Below are 18,676 nucleotides of genomic sequence, written 5' to 3' on the forward strand. Positions count from 1 at the left end.
AAAATAATGATATGTACAGCTATAATTGTGCATAAAAGCACAATTTTTCACCCATTGATATGGGTGTTTTTTTCTCAAAAAATGTAAAATGTGCAACTTTTTCTATTTTGTAAAACTGGTAGATGCCATGTTTTTTTTTTTTTGGTATCCTAGGTAGATGGAGTGTTGTTTCTTCTCGTTGCCGTTAATAATGTTTTCTTAAAAAATATATATACAATATTAATGAGGGATTATAACGCTACAAATCACTTCACAATTTTTTTTGTTACAACTTAAATGATATATTGTGACTAGTTATCTATCATTTATAATTCTTTCTCTCACATCCTATGATTAAAAAATAAAAAATAAAAACAAAAAAAACACTAAAATTACAAATTATTTTACAAACTGTTAATGTAGTGAGCATTTATTGATAAATAAAAAAAATGATATTAGTAGCGGACTAATATGACAACCCGTAAGAATTGGTCAAATCAATAATTTACAAAAATATTGTAAAATAATTTGTTCTTGTAACATTACTCCCCTGTTATGTTATAGTTATATTAAGAAGTTGGTAAATAATTTGTAATCCTAATTTTTTTTTTTCATATTATTATTGTTGTATTATTGTATAGTCATATTTTTTTTCATATTTTTTTCCAACTACTCCAAATGTGGCGGTCCTGAGTCCACATTGATCATTTCAACTCTTCAAAAGGAAGTAAGTCTTATCAAAAAATGGAAATGCTTGGGCAGAACTTTTATTAGGTATTAAAAAATAATAAATAGTGGGTCTCGTTGTTTTAATGAAATAGGGACGACTCAATAGGAGGTGCTATAAATAGGAAGCCTGAATTATATGGTCCTCCAACTATGGGTTAAAACTAATTTGATCCCACATGTATTATGGTTCTCCAACTGTGGGTCAAACCTAATTTGATCCCTCATGTATTAATTGTTTGAGTTTAGACTTTTTTAGCACACACAAAAGAAGAAGAAGAAGAAGAAGAATTTAGTCTTTTAAATATTAATTGTGCCAAATTAAATGGTTCAACTTTCAAAATAAAGACAATTTCATCTTTAGAACTCATCTTCAATTCTTCATATAAACCTTAATAGCATAATGTCACATGCCCTTGCATAAGAGCATTAAGCATCTAGTCTCTTTAAAAAAAAAACTACTTTAACGTACGATTTCACAATTAATTTACCCTATCACTCCATCTTCTTTTTTTTTTTTCTTTTTTTTTAACTCATTAAAATAATATAAAACAATTAAGAGAGAGAAATGTCAAGAGGAGAGAGAGAAATGAATAAAAAAAATAAGCACTTGCTAGTTGCTGCATAGTGCTAATGCTCACTCCATCACGTGCTAAACATTTTGCAAAACTTTTGTGAAAAGCACACCAGTTGGAAGCCTCTTTTTGGTATTTGGTGCACTAAAATGGTATTTGGTGTGTTTTTTAGCAGTTATCACTTAGCACACTAGATACTAAGAGCATTAACATCCGGTATCTTCAAACTATTCTATTTTACTATCTCAAAAATTACTTTATCTATTATACTATACCATTTTACAATACACCTAACATATTAACTTTTATTTTATCATATAACATATTAGAATAATATATCTATACAATAAAATAATATAACCCAAAGCCATACCTATTCTCTCCCATCCCTCTCCTCTCTCTAATTTTTGTCTCTCTTCCTCTGTCTTTCTTCCACTGCAACCACCTGCTACCACCACCTCCACCATGAACAAACCCAAAAAAGCTACTGAAACTCAAACAAACCACCCTTGCCTCACTATCCATCACCCACCACCACCCAAAAAAAAAAAAAAAAAATCCACAAATGACCAACAAAACCTAGCAAAATCAAACCCACAACAATCTAGCAACATCATCGAAATCGGAACCACCAAAATCGGAACCAAAATCAAACCCACGCCTCCATCACAAGACCCACACCACTGCGCCTCCATCACAGGACCTACCAAACTGTGCCCCCAGTGAAACGCAACAACCTTGCCACACCACACTGATCGCCGATCTAGAAACTAGAAACTTCCACACCACCATTGGACCCACGACCCACGCCAAATAAACACCACCACCATGAGAGAAAGATGTGAGAGAGAAGCTTGGAATGTTGAGAGAGAGAGGGGGGAGAGATGAGAGATTGATGAAGAGAGAGAAAGAGATAGATATTTAATGGTGGGGAATAAAAAATAATAAATTGGTTTAGAACATTGCTACAGTACCATCATAATTTAGGATGGTATAGTAGCATAATTGTAAATTTTTTACAATTAGAAGACCGGGTAATGGGTCTTTTTGGTGCTTTGATGCTAAAATATACCTATGTATATACCATTTGCATCACCGGATACTGATGCTCTAATCATTTTTACGTAAGTAAGAAGCATGCTAAAGCAACGTCATGTCATTAATGCTATGATGTGATATGTTAGGGATAATTTATTTTTCCCGTAATTTATCTCTGTAATTGGATTAACTTGTTGATGAGTACCAATTAGTTTAATTAGTAAAGTCTCTATTGTCAAATATAAAATCTAAGGTTTAAACACTACATTTACCAAAAACCAATTAGTATATTGATTTAATAATAAAGATAAATCATCATATAGTGAATGCCATAGGTTGATTTTTATTCTTATTTTTCAACGATATAGAGCATATTCATATGTTGAAATTCTATAGTGTAAAAAAAAAAGGACCAACCTACCATTTTACATGAATTTATTACTAACATCACTTTAATGATACATTAATTACAATAAACCAAGTCATTAATTATGAAAATGATGGAAAATAAAATGTGTCACCTTTTAAACAATGCCATCTTTCTTAACTTGCAATTACAAGGGGAAACTAGTTGGTACTAGAATTCTAAGCAATAACAACTCAAGAAACAATAGCACATACTATTTTGTTGTAATCATGCTCGTTAACCTTATATCCTTAATCAAATGGTCCAAATTACAGTAAGAGGACCCACCTTCACTTACACTTTCTTTTGCCAACCTAGCCATCTCAGCAGCTGATTTCATGAAAATCTCCCTCCTCTCCCCCATCAAATGATTCACCATTTTTTCTACCATAACTCTATCACACACATCCTACATGTCCATTCCCAACTTCCAAACCTCACTCACAAACCTACTATTTGTTTGTTGATCAGCAACGTAAGGCCAACAAATCATGGGCACCCCAGCCACTATGCACTCTAAGGTAGAGTTCCATCCACTATGAGTCAAAAACCCACTAATAGCCTGGTGGGCCAAAACCTCCTCTTGTGGGACCCAACCCACCATATACCCTCGATCCTTTGTCCCTTCAACAAGTTCAAGTGGAATTTGACCTTCGCCATCTTTTTGGGTCACCAAGTTAGGCCTTATAGCCCATAAAAAGTGTTTCTTGCTATTAACCAAACCATACCAAAACTCCATGAGCTCGTCCTTTGTCATGACCGTAATGCTTCCAAAACTTACATAGATTACAGATTTCAAAGGTTGAGCATCGAGCCACACCATGCAGCTTTTGTCCACTTCGAAAAGGCTATTTGGAGACAGAGATTGCAACAATGTTGTTTTGGATTCAAGTTTAGATTTAAGAATTGCATGGAGGGGTCCAATAGTATAAGTTTTGGGACATTTTGTGCGTATGTGAGATAGTACAGGTCCTTCTAAATCTTCAAACGTGTTAAGTATGAGTGCATGGGCTCGAAGGGATTGCCTAGTCATATTTTTAACCTGTTGCAAATTCAGGTCTGTTGAGTTTCTTGCTTGGCAAAAACTGGGTAAGTCTCGGATACGGAGAAAAGTTTCCATGCCTGGCACACTTCTTATAAAGCAATCCATGTCTTCATTTTCTAGAGTGGTTACCATACTTTTCATTAGTAAGAAATTTGACAAAACAAATGTTTGTAACAAATTTCACTAATGTTTTTAATTCGTAAAAAATAATAAAACTACCATAGAATTATTTATACTTTCAAACTGAGAAAATTATAGCTATGTTATATATACACAAACAAGTGATCATCTGCGATGGTAACAACACCAAGAAATGAAGGAATGGCTACTTAAAAGAAAGAAACTATCACATGATATCTTGGTAGGATCAAATATATCTATGATTTTTCTTTTATTTTCCGGTTATTAATTTTTTGCATTTTAGTGTTGAAGAATGTCAATATGTATAAAATCAATAACTCATACGAAAAATTCTAGTCTTCTCTATCCTATTAGTTTAGCCAGAAAACAAAAAGGTTCGAGTATAGCTCATGAAAGTTTCGTCATCTTTGACATGCACCTGCGCATGGCTAATTTTATTAGAATTTTAAAATGATATTTTACCAGTCTAATTGTATGTTCCTTAATTACTAAATGGGTAGTTCATGATAAACAAAAGAGGTCGCTGTCATTTTGAGTCTAAAATATAAATTGCTTAGCTGCCATGCTATCAAGCATCACACTTCATAGCTACCTAAATGGTCCATATTATTTTAATATCTATGATCCCTAAATGGTCCAAACACTACAAATTTGTAGTGTTTGTTGTATTAGACAGAAAAAGAGGTCACTGCCTAGACTCTTGACAGCCTCCCTGATAATTTAGAATAATAAAATTGTGATCGGTGAAATATTATATTTATATGAAATTATTAATAACATAATGTCTTTTATGATAGTGACATTCACTACAATAATTATGAAAAGGATTTTAAAATTTTTTATGTAAACAAGAAAGCAAATACGAATTTGGCCAGAGTGAGAAAGATTACCTCTAAGAGCATCCACACCAGCTCGTGGATACTCATCTAAAATACAAAAAGTGCTCCAGTTTACACATTTTACCCCAAAATCCTTCCACATCAGTTCATGTAAAAATGTCTAAATATACAAGATGTCTTGCAAAATGAACAGTAACTGTGCATATATACACAGTTACTGTTCACCATGTAAAAAATTTTTTTATATTATTTTCTCTCCTCTGTCAAACCACTTCCCTTCCCCAGCCATTGCAATAACCCAGCGCGCTAGAATAACCACCCAACCACCAAACCCAGAGCCACCACCAAACACCGCAATCTAGCACAGAGTATTAACCAAAATCGACTGAAAATTAACCCAAAATCAACTGAAAATTAACCCAAACACATCCACAGACAAATCAACATAGAGATACACTTGCTCAAAAGTGAAAAAAAAAAAAAAAAAACACAGAGATACACTTGACTGGAACGATTGAAGCTCGTGGGTATGGGTCTTGCCTGATCGGAGCTAGGAAGATACAATAACTGATCGGTGCTTGTGGATCGGAGCTAGGGAGATCTCGGTCAAATCTGATCTGGTCGAATCTGATCGGTGCTTGTGGATCAGAGCTAGGGAGATCGGTGCTTGCCTGATCAGAGCTGTGGATCGGAGCTAGGGAGATCGGTGCTTGCCTGATCGGAGCTATGGATCGGAGCTATGGATCGAAGCTAGGGAGATCGATATAGAGATGATCGGAGCTAGGGAGCTGTGGATCAGTATAGACCGAGAGGGAGAGTTGATTCAGAGAGAGAGAGAGAGAAAGAGAGAGAGAGAGAGAGAGATTTAACAGAAAAAATGAGAAAGAAAAATGGGTTCACAGAGAGAGAGAGAGAGAGAGAGAGAGAGCTTTATCAGATAAATGAGAAAGAAAAATAGGTTCAGAGAGAGAGAGAGAGAGAGCTGTATCAGAATAAATGAGAGAACGCGCACGTAGGTTGGTTGAGGAAATAATAAAAAAATTGAGAAAATTGATTATTTAAATAAAAGAAGTGATAAAATAGATGAACTGATGTGGGTATTTTGTAAAAGTGAAGGTGTAAAATAGAAAAAGTAAGTTTTTAGTGTAAAAATGGATGTGTAAAATACATGGACTGATGTGGTTGCTCTAATGGGAAGTTCGCCAGCTTCTATCATATCTTGAATACAAAATAAGCCTAGAAGGAGCAAGCACTGATTGTACGAAAATGAATGACCAGAATACCAAGCTCATCGCCAACATCAATAGGAAAGCTCAAGCTACCATCTGCTATGATACAAGTCACCGACTAGGGGTGTGCATGGGTCGGGTTGGGTCGGGTTGAGGGAATTTTTTGACCCAACCCACCATGGTGGGTCAAAAAAAATTCAACCCAACCTAACCCACGTGGGTCGGGTTGGGTCGGGTTGAACCCATAGGTTTGACAATTTTTTATTTATTATTAAATTGAGTAGAAAAAAAAAATATTAATATTAATATATTAAAAAAACCTAAAGATTAGTATCAATGTAACTCCTTGAAGGCTCAACACTAATGACTAAACAACAATAGTAATTTATTAGAATTTGTGTGAACTAATTGGCTTTTATATAGGATAGGAAAAATTGGTTATTTAAAAAAATTTATTAATTATATAATATTATATATATATATATATATATATTAAATTAGTATTAGTAGAAGGAATTGAGGAAATGCAAATTATTAAATATATAATATATATTTAAATATATAAATATATATATATATATATATTTATATAAAAGTGCCCTACAATTGATTTTTTTTTAAATTATTAAATATAAAATATATTTTAAATATATATATTAAATATGGGTGGGTCGGGTCGGGTTTGGCAGGTTTGTAATTTTATGACCCAAACCCAACCTGACCCGCTATAATAATCTTTTTGGTAACCCAACCCAACCCACCAAGCCTTAAAAACCGACCCAACTCGGTGGGTCGGGTCGGGTGGGTCGGGTTTGGCGGGTCGGTGGGTTTTCTGCACACCCCTATCACCGACTGTCCAGTAGCTGAATTTAACTGACCAGAAGACATCATTTCTTTAAATAATGGCTCAGTTACCAATTTAATGGAATCAAACACTTCCATGGATTGATAACCAGCTCGTGGGTGATCAGTTGGAAGGCCATCTGGGATGCTCTCGAATTGAAATCCAGGAAAACACGCAAAACGTTCTAGAATGTCGGTGTGAAGGATAAGGCGATTGTGGTTGTGATCGGTGTTGAGAAAGGTGATGTTTAGGCCAGAAAGTGAAAGAAGCTGGGCAAGATTGAGCATGGAGTTGACATGTCCTTGTACTGGAAGAGGAAAGATAAGAACATGAGGAGCTTTTGATTCGGGTTCCATCTGAGCTCGATCTAGGGTGCTAATTGCTAAGTTTTCACTGTGTCTTTGGCAAGAACTAGTGCCATATACATGCATATATATGGGGTGGTATATATGTTTTTGACAGGTAGATGCATGTGACTAAAACTTGTTGCACATGTGTGTGTATGTTGGTAATCCCCCTTGTTCCACCTCGCATCAAATTTCGGTTTGTTGTAGTGTGTTCTGGGCGTTTTGGGGCGTTTCGGTCAATTTCGGCCGAAATACAAGATACGGCCAGTATGAGTTATGGGTCTGAATAGAAGAGAGAGAGAGAGAGGTTTTGAGGTATAGGGATGATGTGAAAGAGTGCTTGTGAATGACATAGAGAGAACGAAAGGGAAAACAAGTTTAATACATACTTATCTTCTTTTGGAATCAAGAAAAAGAGGCAGCGAGCTGAAGGAATTGTTCTTCCTCTTCAAAGGCTTGAGAGACAAGATTTTGAACTTGAAAGAGTTGAGAGAGAGAAGCATAAGTGTGTAGAATGGGCTGTGGGGTAGGTAGGGTAATAAATGGGGGATATATTTAAACAAATTTGTTATTTTTTTATTCTACCATATGATAGATCAAGAGATTTTATCTATTTGTTTAATTATATTATTGGGACGTGTATTGCATACGTGGTAGATAGCTAATGTTTCACACAAACTCAATAATTAATGTAGTGGGTAATGAAGGGAAAAAATAAATAAGAAAGAAGAGAGAAGAATAAAATTTTATGCGTTGAAGCAAGTTAGGTCTTGTTTGATATGTTTTCAATTTTTAAACAATATTACATGTATTTTCAAACACAACCACACGTATTTTCAAAAAAATTGAAAACTGTTATTTAAACACACGTACCAAACATGCCCTTAATATTTAGTTGTTTGACTTTATCATGATATTAAAAAAATAATAATAATAAACGCAATTAATTAAGCATTTTTTATATTTATTTCATTAACTTGTATTATTATTTAACTAAAAAAAAAAAAGTAATACATTTTTTGATGTTAAGATGTAAGACTAAAATAGCTTGTAAGACTTTGCATTGTTTGATATTTAGTTAATTTTATGTTGTATAAGAATATATATATATATATATATATATATTTTAAGAATCCCAAAACAGCCGAAATAAGCCGGTACCGGAATATTTAATTCCACTGGACGAACTGAAACAGGTTCCGAAACGGTATTCATAGCATTGCAACAAATGCTGCCAATATGGATGCAATATTATAATCATTGTGTGGGAATCATGTTTAATTAGAGCTATCTATAGTTTTTTCAAAAACTCCAAATCCAGCGGTCCCAAAATTAAAATAAATAAATAATGTGGTCGTTTAGAATCCACATGATGCAGTTTTGATTTGATAATAAAAACCAACTGGCATTATTGTTTGATAATAAAAGACAATTATCATGGAGTAGGTGCTATAAGTTGATTTTTTTTTTTTCTATGAACCATATGAAGCAAACATCATAATTTGAAATACGATCATATTTTTCAAAAAAAATGATAAAAATAAAATCAGACTAATCTTTTACATGAATTCATTAGTGGCATCAATTTTATGGCAAATTAATTACAATAAATCAAGTCATTAATCATGAAACAGTAGGTAAAAAAAAATTTGTCACCACACTTATGACCTTAAAAATTTGAATAGTGCCATCTTTCTTAATTTGCAATTACTAAAGAAAACCACTTGGTACTAAAATTCTAAACAATAACAACACAAGAATTGATAGTACACACTATTTTGTTGTAGCCATGCTCATTAATCTTATATCTTTAATCAAATGGTCCAAATTACGGTAAGAGGACCCACCTTCACTCACACTTTCTTTTGCCAACCTAGCCTTCTCAGCAGTTGATTTCATGAAAATTTCCCTCGTCTCCTCCATCAGATGATTCACCATTTTTTCTACCATAACTCTATCACACACATCCTTCATGTCCATTCCCAATTTCCAAACCTCACTCACAAACCTACTATTTATTTGTTGATCAGCAAAGTAAGGCCAACAAATCATGGGCACCCTAGCCACTATGCTCTCTAAGGTAGAATTCCATCCACTATGAGTCAAAAACCCACCTACAGCTTGGTGGACCAAGACCTCCTCTTGTGGGACCCAACCCACCATATACCCTCTATCCTTTGTCCCTTCAACTAGTTCCACTGGAATTTGACCTTCGCCATCTTTTTGGATCACCAAGTCAGACCTCATGGCCCATAAAAAGCGCTTCTTGCTATTAACCAAACCATACCAAAACTCCATGAGCTTGTCCTTTGTCATGATTGTAATGCTTCCAAAGCTTACATATATTACTGATTTCAAAGGTTGAGCATTAAGCCACACCATACAACTTCTGTCCACTTTGAAGAGGCTATTTGGAGACTGAGATTGCAACAATGTTGTTTTGGATTCAAGTTTAGATTTAAGTATTGCATGGAGGGGTCCAATGGTATAGATTTTGGGACATTTTGCACGAATGTGGGAGAGTACAGGTCCTTCTAAATCTTCAAACGTGTTGAGTATAAGCGCATGGGCTCGAAGGGATTGCCTAGTCTTATTTGCAACAAGTTGAAGATCTGGGTCTGCTAGGTTGCTTACTTGGCAAAAACTAGGTAAGTCTCGGATTCGGAGGAAAGTGTCCATGCCTAGGACACTTCTTATTAGGCGGTCCATGTCTTCATTTTCTAGAGTGGTTACCATACTTCTCGTTAGTAAGAAATTTGATTCAATATTTCTTTGTGGTGAAATGAAACAAACGTTAATTGGTAACAAATTTCACTAATATTTTTAATTCGTAAAAAATAATAAAACTATCAAAGAATTATTCATATTGTCAAACTGAGAAAATTCTAGCTATGTTCAAACAAAATTGTGAGATGTAAAACCTGCAATTGTTCTTTGAAAACCAGTGATCATATGTGACAGCGACAATACCAAGAAATGAAGGTCTGGCTACTTAAAAGAAGCAAACAAAGTAAACTATCATGATTTCAAATATATCTGAGTTTTCTTTTTTCTTTTTCTTTTTTCTTTTTTTTCAAGTTTGTGTTGAAGAATGTCAATATGTATAAAATTAATAGAGTAATACTACATACACAAACTATTTTACAATATTTTTACAAATTGCTGATGTGGCTTTAGTATTTTCCAAATAGTTATTGTAAGTAAAAATGTAATATTAGTGATGGGCCCATATTAGAACTAGTAAGAATTTACTATATCAGTAATTTGTAAAAATGTTGTAAAATAGTTTATGTATGTAGCATTACTCAAAATTAATAACTCATACGAAGAATCTAGTCTTCTCTATCCAATTAGTTTTAGCCAAAAACCAAAACAAAACAAAAAACAAAGGTTTGACAGTATGGCTCCTGATGAAGTTTTGTCATCTTTGGCAAGCACTTGCGCATGGCTAATTTATTTGAACTTTAAAATGATATTTTACTAGTCTAATTGTCTATTTATTAATTATTAAATGGGTAGCTCATGACAAACAAAAGAGGTCGCTGTCATTTTGAGTCTAAATAGCTTAGTTGCCATGCTATCAAGCCATCACAAACCTTGTGTTTGGTCTGTTAAATTACTAACGTTATGTTTGGTAACTGTTTTTATTTTTTATTTTCAAAAACTTGTTTTTGGGAATATAAAGAAAAACCAACTTTCTTGTATTTTTTAAATTAAAAACATGTTTGGTTAGTTGAAATCAAAAAGATAGTATTTTGAAGAAAAAAATAGAAAATACTAAAATATATTGTTATTAGGATTTGAACTCAAATACTAACTCATTAAATAAGATAAATTCATTAATTAAATGTGTTTTTTCATTGACTTTTAAAAATTGGAAATTGAAAACAGTTTTTTGCATGTTTACAATTTCCTTTACAAATTGAGTTTTAAGAATAGTTTTTGTTTTCTGTCCATTTTGGGTTGCCAAACAAGTTTTTTAGTTTCAAATATCGAAAATTGTTTTTGAAAATAGAAAATAAGGGAAAAAACAGTTATCAAATATATCTTAATTGTTCTAAAAGTTTAAACTATTGAGATATAGTAAATTTAATTATTTAACCATATAATTCTAACACCCCTCCTCACGTGTGGGCTGAAACTACCTTTTAATAGGTAAAGCCCAATACGTGGGAATTTAAATAGGAAGTAGAGTAGAGAAAACAAGGATCGAACTCAAGATTTCATATACTTTAATACCATGTCAAAATTTCAAGCATTTCACAAAGACAATCTCTGTTATGACCTCCATAGCCAAAGCTTGAAACTTTGACATGGTCTATTTGGCTTTGTTTGATGATTGGCTTTGGCCTCCCCTGTGTCTAGTTTATGTTATCAGGAGGGTGGTTGCTGCTTGCCTGTTTTCAAAACAGTGTTTTGTAGTGTTGGAATAAAACTATTTCATTCACAAAAAAAAAAAAAAAAAAAAAAAAAAAAAAAAAAAAAAGAGAGAGAGAGAGAGAGAGCGATGTCTTGACTTTTGACGGCCTGCCTAATACTTCATAATGATAAAATTGTGATTGCTGTAATATTATATTTATATGAAATTATTGATAACCCAATGTTTGTTATGCACTAATAAAAATAGTCACTACCATAATTATGAAAAAGATTTTATATTTTTTTATGTAATTAAACAAGAAAGCAAATACGAATTTGCTAATGGATGCCACATGACAGAGTGAGAAAGATTACCTCTAATGGGAAGTTCGCCTGCTTCTATCATATCTTCAATACAAAAGCAAGCCAAGAAGTAGCAAGCACTGCCTGTACGGAAATGAATGACTGGAATACCAAGCTCATTGCCAACATCAATAGGAAAGCTCAAGATTCCATCTGCTATGATACAAGTCACCGACTGTCCAGTAGCTGTATTTAACTGACCAGAACACAACATCTCTCTAAATAATGGTATAGTTACCAATTCAAAGGAATCAAACATTTCCCTGAATCGGACACCGGCTCGTGGGTGATCATCTGGAAGGCCATCTGGGATGCTCTTGAATTGGAATCCAGGAAAACATGCAAAACGGTGTAGAATATTGGAGTGAAGGACAAGGCGATTATGGTTGTGATCTGTATTGAGAAAGGTGATGTTGAGGCCAGCAAGTGAAAGAAGCGGAGCTAGATTGAGCATGGAGTTGACATGTCCTTGTGCTGGAAATGGAAAGATGAGAACATGTGGAGCTTTTGATTCTAGAGGTTCCATGCTTGTGAGAGTTCGATCTAGGATTCTTCTAGTTCTAGGGTGCTAATTGCTAAGTGTGGCTGTCAGGGCTCTATATGGGTGTACTTCTATATGTGGTGGAATTTATTTGACAGGTGGATGCATTATTATCATCATTGTATAAGTTGAAATGACGACCAAGTGGGCTCACTAGATAGGAGACAATAATTTTTTGAGATACTATCTTCTATACTTTTTCAAAATAAATACAAATTTGGCAGTCTATGTCAGTGCTATTTATATTTTTTCAAAACTAATACAAATGTGGCGGTCCATGTCAGAGTATTCTAATCAAGCAACCAGTGGTTTTGCGGTAGCAACGTATTCTATTTTTCTAGCTCATGGGATGGAACAAAAGTCGTGGTACAGGATTAATTGGGAGTCGGGAGTTTGGCATCTTATTAAGAATAACTCTTTTTTTTTTTTTTTTAAACTGATAAATTTATTTAAGGGTAGTTTTGTAAACTTATACATTTTTATAAGGCAGACAAGATAATAAATAATGTTCCCTTAATAAGTTTGACTTTTTAAACAGGACAAACAAATTGGGACAGAGGGAGTATAAAAGTAAATATTTTCCATTTTTAAATTCTAGAGTCCAGAAAATTATCACAAATTCCTAGTATGATGTATGGCTAAAGGGAAACATGCATGAAGTTAATTATTTATTTATTTTTTGAAAACCAAGTAAATTAGGTAATAAATAAATGAAATAAGCATTATGCCATCTATCAAAACTGTATTTATAAGATATTTGGTTGGAACTGAAACAATTGAAGCATTTAGCTAAACCAATCTAGCTATGCATTGGAGATTTTAACCAAGTTTTGTCACATGAGGACAAATTTTCTTTTAACAATAGGAACATTGTAGGAGCTGATTTATTTCTAAATACCCCAAATGAGCTGGAATTGTGTGAACTTGAGGCTAAAGGCCAAAGGCTTACCTGGATGAATAGAAGAGAGGATGAAGCTTTTGTTATGGAGAGACTAGATAGAGCCTTTGCTTCTGTGGAGTGGATAAATACATATCCTCATTATGTACTTTGAAATCATCCTATCCTAAGATCAAATCACAGGTCTATCTTGTTGGATTTTGAAATGCAGCAACCATTTAGAAGAAGGCCCTTTAGATTTGAAAGGATGTGGATGACACATAGTGATTCTTAGGCAATGATTCAAAATGCATGGAAAGTTTATACAGAAGGGTCTAAAGCATTTAAACTTCAACATCAGTTAGGCAATGTTAGAAAGAAAGCCATTGAATGGAATAAAACAGTTTTTGAGAAGGTAGAGAAAGACATCAAGGAAAAACAACAAAAACTTCAAGAAGTCCAAAACACCATTCAAACCTTAGCTGATGTTAGAAAAGAAAGAGACCTTAGAGAAGAGATTGAAAGTTTGATGATTAGGGAAGAAATTATGTGGGCTCAAAAAGCTTGAAGTGATTGGATTATTCAAGGTGATAGAAACACTAAGTGTCTGTTTGGCTAGCTTATTTTTTGCCAACTTATTTTACTATTCAGCTTATTTTTTCTACTATTTATGGGTCCCACTACACTTTTTGGTACTATTCATGAGTCCCACTATACTATTTCAATTAATATTTACCTTTATCTACAATACTTTCAATAAAAAGTTTTCAGTTTCAGCAAAATAAACGGATCCCAAATAGACACTAAATATTTTCAAACACTAGTGAAGCAAAGAAGAGCTAGAAGCAAAATCTTACACCTCAAAACTAATGAAGGAATTATCACTGAGGACTATGAGGTTATTGAAAGCACCTTAGTCAATCACTTTAAGAACCAATTTTCTGAAATAGGAACAAGTTCCTTTCACTCTTAGGCAATGGAACAAGAAACACTTCCTATCCCTAAAATTGACCAACATCAGCAAGCTACCCTTGACATGCCTATAACAAATGATGAAATTGAAAGGGAAATCTTCCAATTTGGTCTTCATAAAGCACCTGGACCTGATGGGATACCTGCTTTCTTCTATCATGAATACTAGGACATTGTGAAGCAGGACATCCTCAACTCTATCCAGGCCTTCTTTCATTTTGGCTACCTTCTCAAATCCCTAAACCAAACTTTCCTTACTCTTATACCCTAGCTTAGTAACCCTGAGGAGGTAACCCACTTTAGGCCAATTAGTCTTTGCAATGTCACATACAAAATCATCTCCAAAATCCTTGTGAATAGGTTAAAACCTCTCATGGATAGACTTATCTTACCTTCCAAAATGCTTTTATCCAAGGTAGGAGTATCATTGACAATATTCTACTTGCTCATGAAATCTTGGATACCCTAAAAAAGAAAAAAAGGAAGGAAAAAAGGGTTTGGGGCTTTGAAAATTGATATGTGCAAAGCATATGACAGAGTTAATTGGAACTTCCTCAAAGCTATCATGCTAGCCATGAATTTTAGCAACACATGGGTGAATTGGATCAAGGAATGTGTCACTACTGTCAAGTATACCTTGCTTATTAATGGCATCCCCACACAAACCATCCACCCAACTAGGGGTAACAAACAAGGTGATCCCATTTCCCCCTACATTTTTCTTCTTTGTGCCAACATTCTCTCAATTGCACTCACACAAGCTGAAAACATAAGACAAATCAAGGGTATTTCCATTGGTAGACAGGGTGTCTCTTTCACTCACCTCTTTTTTGCAGATGACTCCCTTTTCTTCTTCCAAAAAGATAAATCCTCCCTTACCAGGTATTGCTCTATTTTGTGGTCAATGCATAAACTTCACTAAATCAGACCTATACTGCTCTCCTAACATTCCTCAAAATGAACAAGAAAATATCGCAAGCTCCTTATAGGTCAACCTTGTTCAGAATCCTAGTAGGTACCTAGGCATTAACTTCAAACTTCAAGGTAGGAGAGTGTTTGACTTTCAGGATCTAGTAGATAGAGTCCAAGCTAAACTAAAAGGACGGAAAGCCAAACTCTTGTCTCAAGCTAGTAGAGCAACATTAATCTCATCTGTTCTTCAATCTATGCCCTGGTATACCTTTTCCTGCTTCAGAGTCCTTGAATCTATGTGCAACAAGTTGGATGCCATAATAAGAGCATTTTGGTGGGGGCATGATCTTAGAACTAGGAAGTTACATCAGGTGAATTGGGAAAAAATCTGCAAACCAAAGAGAATGGGAGGCCTTGGGATCAAAAAATTTAGCTACATCAACCAAGCAATGGTGTCAAAACAATATCAGAGAATCCAGAACAATCCTAACTCTCTGATGGCCAAGACATTCAAAACCAAATATTTCCCTAGAAGTTCCATAAAAGAGTACAAACCTAAACCTCATCATTCATGGATCTGGAAAAACATCACAGAAACCCAATTTACTCCCCTTCATCAAGGTCATTGACTGATTGGAAATGGTCACCAAATCCCTGTCTCTCATCCTAATTGGTTTCACTGCCTAAACCAAACTGTTAGGACATATGTGATTTAATATTAGGGACATATGTCAAAATAGAATTGGTTGATCCTTTGACAAAATGCATTTTACTTGTAATTGGGTAGATCTAGGATGTGTTTAATGCTTCAAGGAATAAGGTTTCAAGTTTAAAGTTTTAAAGCCATGCAAGTCTGTCCAAGAAACAAGTGAAAAAGTGCTAGATTTTAAAGCTTGACAGCTAGCTCGACAGCTAGTATCTAAAGAGGTTTAAAAAGCTGCTGAAACCCAATGCTCAATAGCTATCTTGCCAGATAAGCTATCTATTGAGGTTTATGAAATTCAGTTTTTCAGAGCTGATCTCAATCCAATTCGTGAATACATGTTTGGGTTTTCTTTTCTCACAACCCTAAACATATATAAGGATTGTTTTAAGGGCCGTCAAAGGTTGCGCAAGTTTGAAGAAAAGTTGTGTTTGTGTGAAGCAAAGTTGTGTTCATGCAAATTGTGACCGGAGACAAAATTTGCCCTAGTTCACCTTTCTCTTTAAAAAGCTGCTGTGTTTGTACACCGTAGGGTTCTGTAACCAAGGAGCTTCATGATCTTCATCATGTGATGAATTGAACAACTTTGCAGCCAACATCTTTCTCAAGTTGGTGAGTAAGCCACGTACTGGGATCCGCGCATCAAATTGATTAGTCACGTACTGGGAGCCGTGCATAACAAGGAGAGATTGTCACAAAACAAGTCCAATTGAGTATTAGGGTAAGGGTTCAACTGTAGGTTAGTATAAGATACTAAGATTCCTTTAATTGTAACCTTTTGTTATGATAATAGTGAATTCTCGGGAGTAGTGACCTTAAAATCACCCGATGAGGTTTTTGTCGTGTAAGTTTTCCCAATTCGTAAACAAATCACTGTGTCAATTTATTTTGCACTGCATTTTAACTTAGTTGGTGATTTGTTTGTGCTACCACGCGTATTGCATGCTAATTAAATTAATTAATTAACTTGGCTAATTAATTTGTTAATTCATCACAAGGGGTCAACACATTCTTGGCCTATCACAAACCCTTAGGGAGCACAGGCTCACCAATGGCACAATGGCTGATCTTTTTGATAATCAAACGAAATCATGGAATTGTGACTTGGTTAGGAAGCTTTATCATCCATCCATTGCTAAGAAGATTCTACAGATTCCAATACCTAAAACTCAAGGCAATGATGACAAGCTAATTTGGAAACACTCCACTTCTGGTGATTACAAAGTTAACAAGGCTTACAAGTTAATCCACCAACACTAGAATCATTCATGCACAACACTATAGAATACTTCTACCTTAGCCCATCTGTTTGGAGTTTCTTTTGGAAAGTTAAATTACCCTTAAAAATACTCCTATTTATATGGAAACTCTTGCACAATAGCTTACCTACTTTTGAAAATCTGAGCAAAAGAGGTATCTAGGTTACTAATAGATGCTTGATGTGTGATGAAGAAAAAGAAACAACAATACATCAATTCTTGAACTGCCCCTATGCAAGAGCTATTCAACATGGCTCAATCCTAGGACTGAGAACTTCTGAGCTTCAGTGCAATTCTACAAAACAATGGCTAAGTCAATGCATAATCTCAAGCAAAGTTTTGGAGCACAACAAAATGAATTACTTACAAGCTCTTTTCACCACCTTTGGTCAATTTGGAACCATAGGAATATGGTTCTGCATCAAGGATAGATTCCTAACCCTATTGAAGTTATTCTCATATCTCAATTTCTTACTTGCAGGTATCAGGAAGCTTTCAACCAAAGCCAAGTGCAGAAAATCAGATTAAATCCAAAGCAAACCAAAAGCATCCCCCATCAGAGCTGGCAAATTCTCATCAAGGTGGCAGCAAACAGAAACAGAAAGGTTGTGAGATATGGTTTTGCTTTTGAAGCCACTACTCTGGATGGGAGTACTCTTTTCAAAAGGTGAAGCCAATAGAGGTAGGCAGTCTATCTACATGGCAACTTAGGAAGCATTGGTGGAATCAATTCTCAAAGCCAAAGATCTTGGATTCTACAGAATCTTGGTATTGTGCAACAACAAGAAACTAGTGCAGACCTGTAACCAGGTCAACAATCCCTCTTGCCAAGATCAAGCTCTCTTATCAGACCTATATCAATTGTAGCAACAAAGTCTAATTATATATGTCTTTTTTGCTCCTAGACTTGTCATATCTCATGTACTTAATCTTGCTACTAGAGCTGCTAACTGTATAGGTCAATTTTGCTACATGGACCTGAGCCCAATATAAGGCTTATCTTCTGTATAGCTCCTTTTAGTTCATGAATGTTTCAGTTGGTATAAAATTTAAAAAAAAAAAAAAAACTATATTTATAAAATTTGATGATCTTGAATCTGTCTAAGATTTTTTTTAGAATGATTTTGTCTAAGAAATGAATGGACATATTCCCTCCAATTTCTAGTATTATAAAAGTTAATAGATGCCCTAAAGATATTGATTTAAAAAAAAAATTTCAAAACTTTTTATTGAAAACAAAATAATAATTTTTTTTACAAATTTATATATATATATATATATATATATATATTTATTTATTTATTTTATATAAAAGTTGTATCAAACTTTCCTAAAATTATCCATTAACAAATAATCTAAAAACACCATTAACCATACCCTATTTTCTTGATATAAAATACTGAACCATCTCAACTCTTATCAAGTTTTGGTGATTGAGTGATACTATTCAGTTCTTCCTTATTTTGTATTTATAGATACAATAAAATTTAAACCTATGGCATCTACTTTATGGTGATTAAT

General features: G+C 34.2%; 1 protein-coding gene and 1 pseudogene across 1 annotated transcript; both read right to left on the bottom strand.

The window, feature by feature from the left end:
• Positions 1-2,718: 2,718 nt before the first annotated feature.
• Positions 2,719-7,895, bottom strand: LOC115957200 (annotated as a pseudogene).
• A 922-nt stretch (positions 7,896-8,817) lies between these two features.
• Positions 8,818-12,502, bottom strand: LOC115958303 (7-deoxyloganetic acid glucosyltransferase-like). Its single transcript, XM_031076708.1, has 2 exons — positions 11,904-12,502; positions 8,818-9,889 (listed from the first exon to the last, which is right to left on the bottom strand). The coding sequence occupies exons 1-2, from the start codon at positions 12,415-12,417 to the stop codon at positions 8,943-8,945; spliced, it is 1,461 nt and encodes a 486-aa protein (XP_030932568.1). The 5' UTR covers positions 12,418-12,502; the 3' UTR covers positions 8,818-8,942.
• Between the last annotated feature and the right edge of the window lie 6,174 nt (positions 12,503-18,676).

The sequence above is a fragment of the Quercus lobata genome, chromosome 8 (genome assembly GCF_001633185.2).
Source record: "Quercus lobata isolate SW786 chromosome 8, ValleyOak3.0 Primary Assembly, whole genome shotgun sequence".
In the NCBI taxonomy this organism is placed as follows: domain Eukaryota; kingdom Viridiplantae; phylum Streptophyta; class Magnoliopsida; order Fagales; family Fagaceae; genus Quercus; species Quercus lobata.

What these genes read in the sequence shown, in the direction of transcription:
- LOC115958303 (XM_031076708.1), bottom strand. Translation starts at nt 12,417, where the DNA reads ATGGAACCTCTAGAATCAAAAGCTCCACATGTTCTCATCTTTCCATTT. An exon ending in AGGCGAACTTCCCATTAGAG is followed by an intron (nt 9,890 to 11,903) that starts GTAATCTTTCTC and finishes TAACCACTCTAG; the next exon opens with AAAATGAAGACATGGACCGC.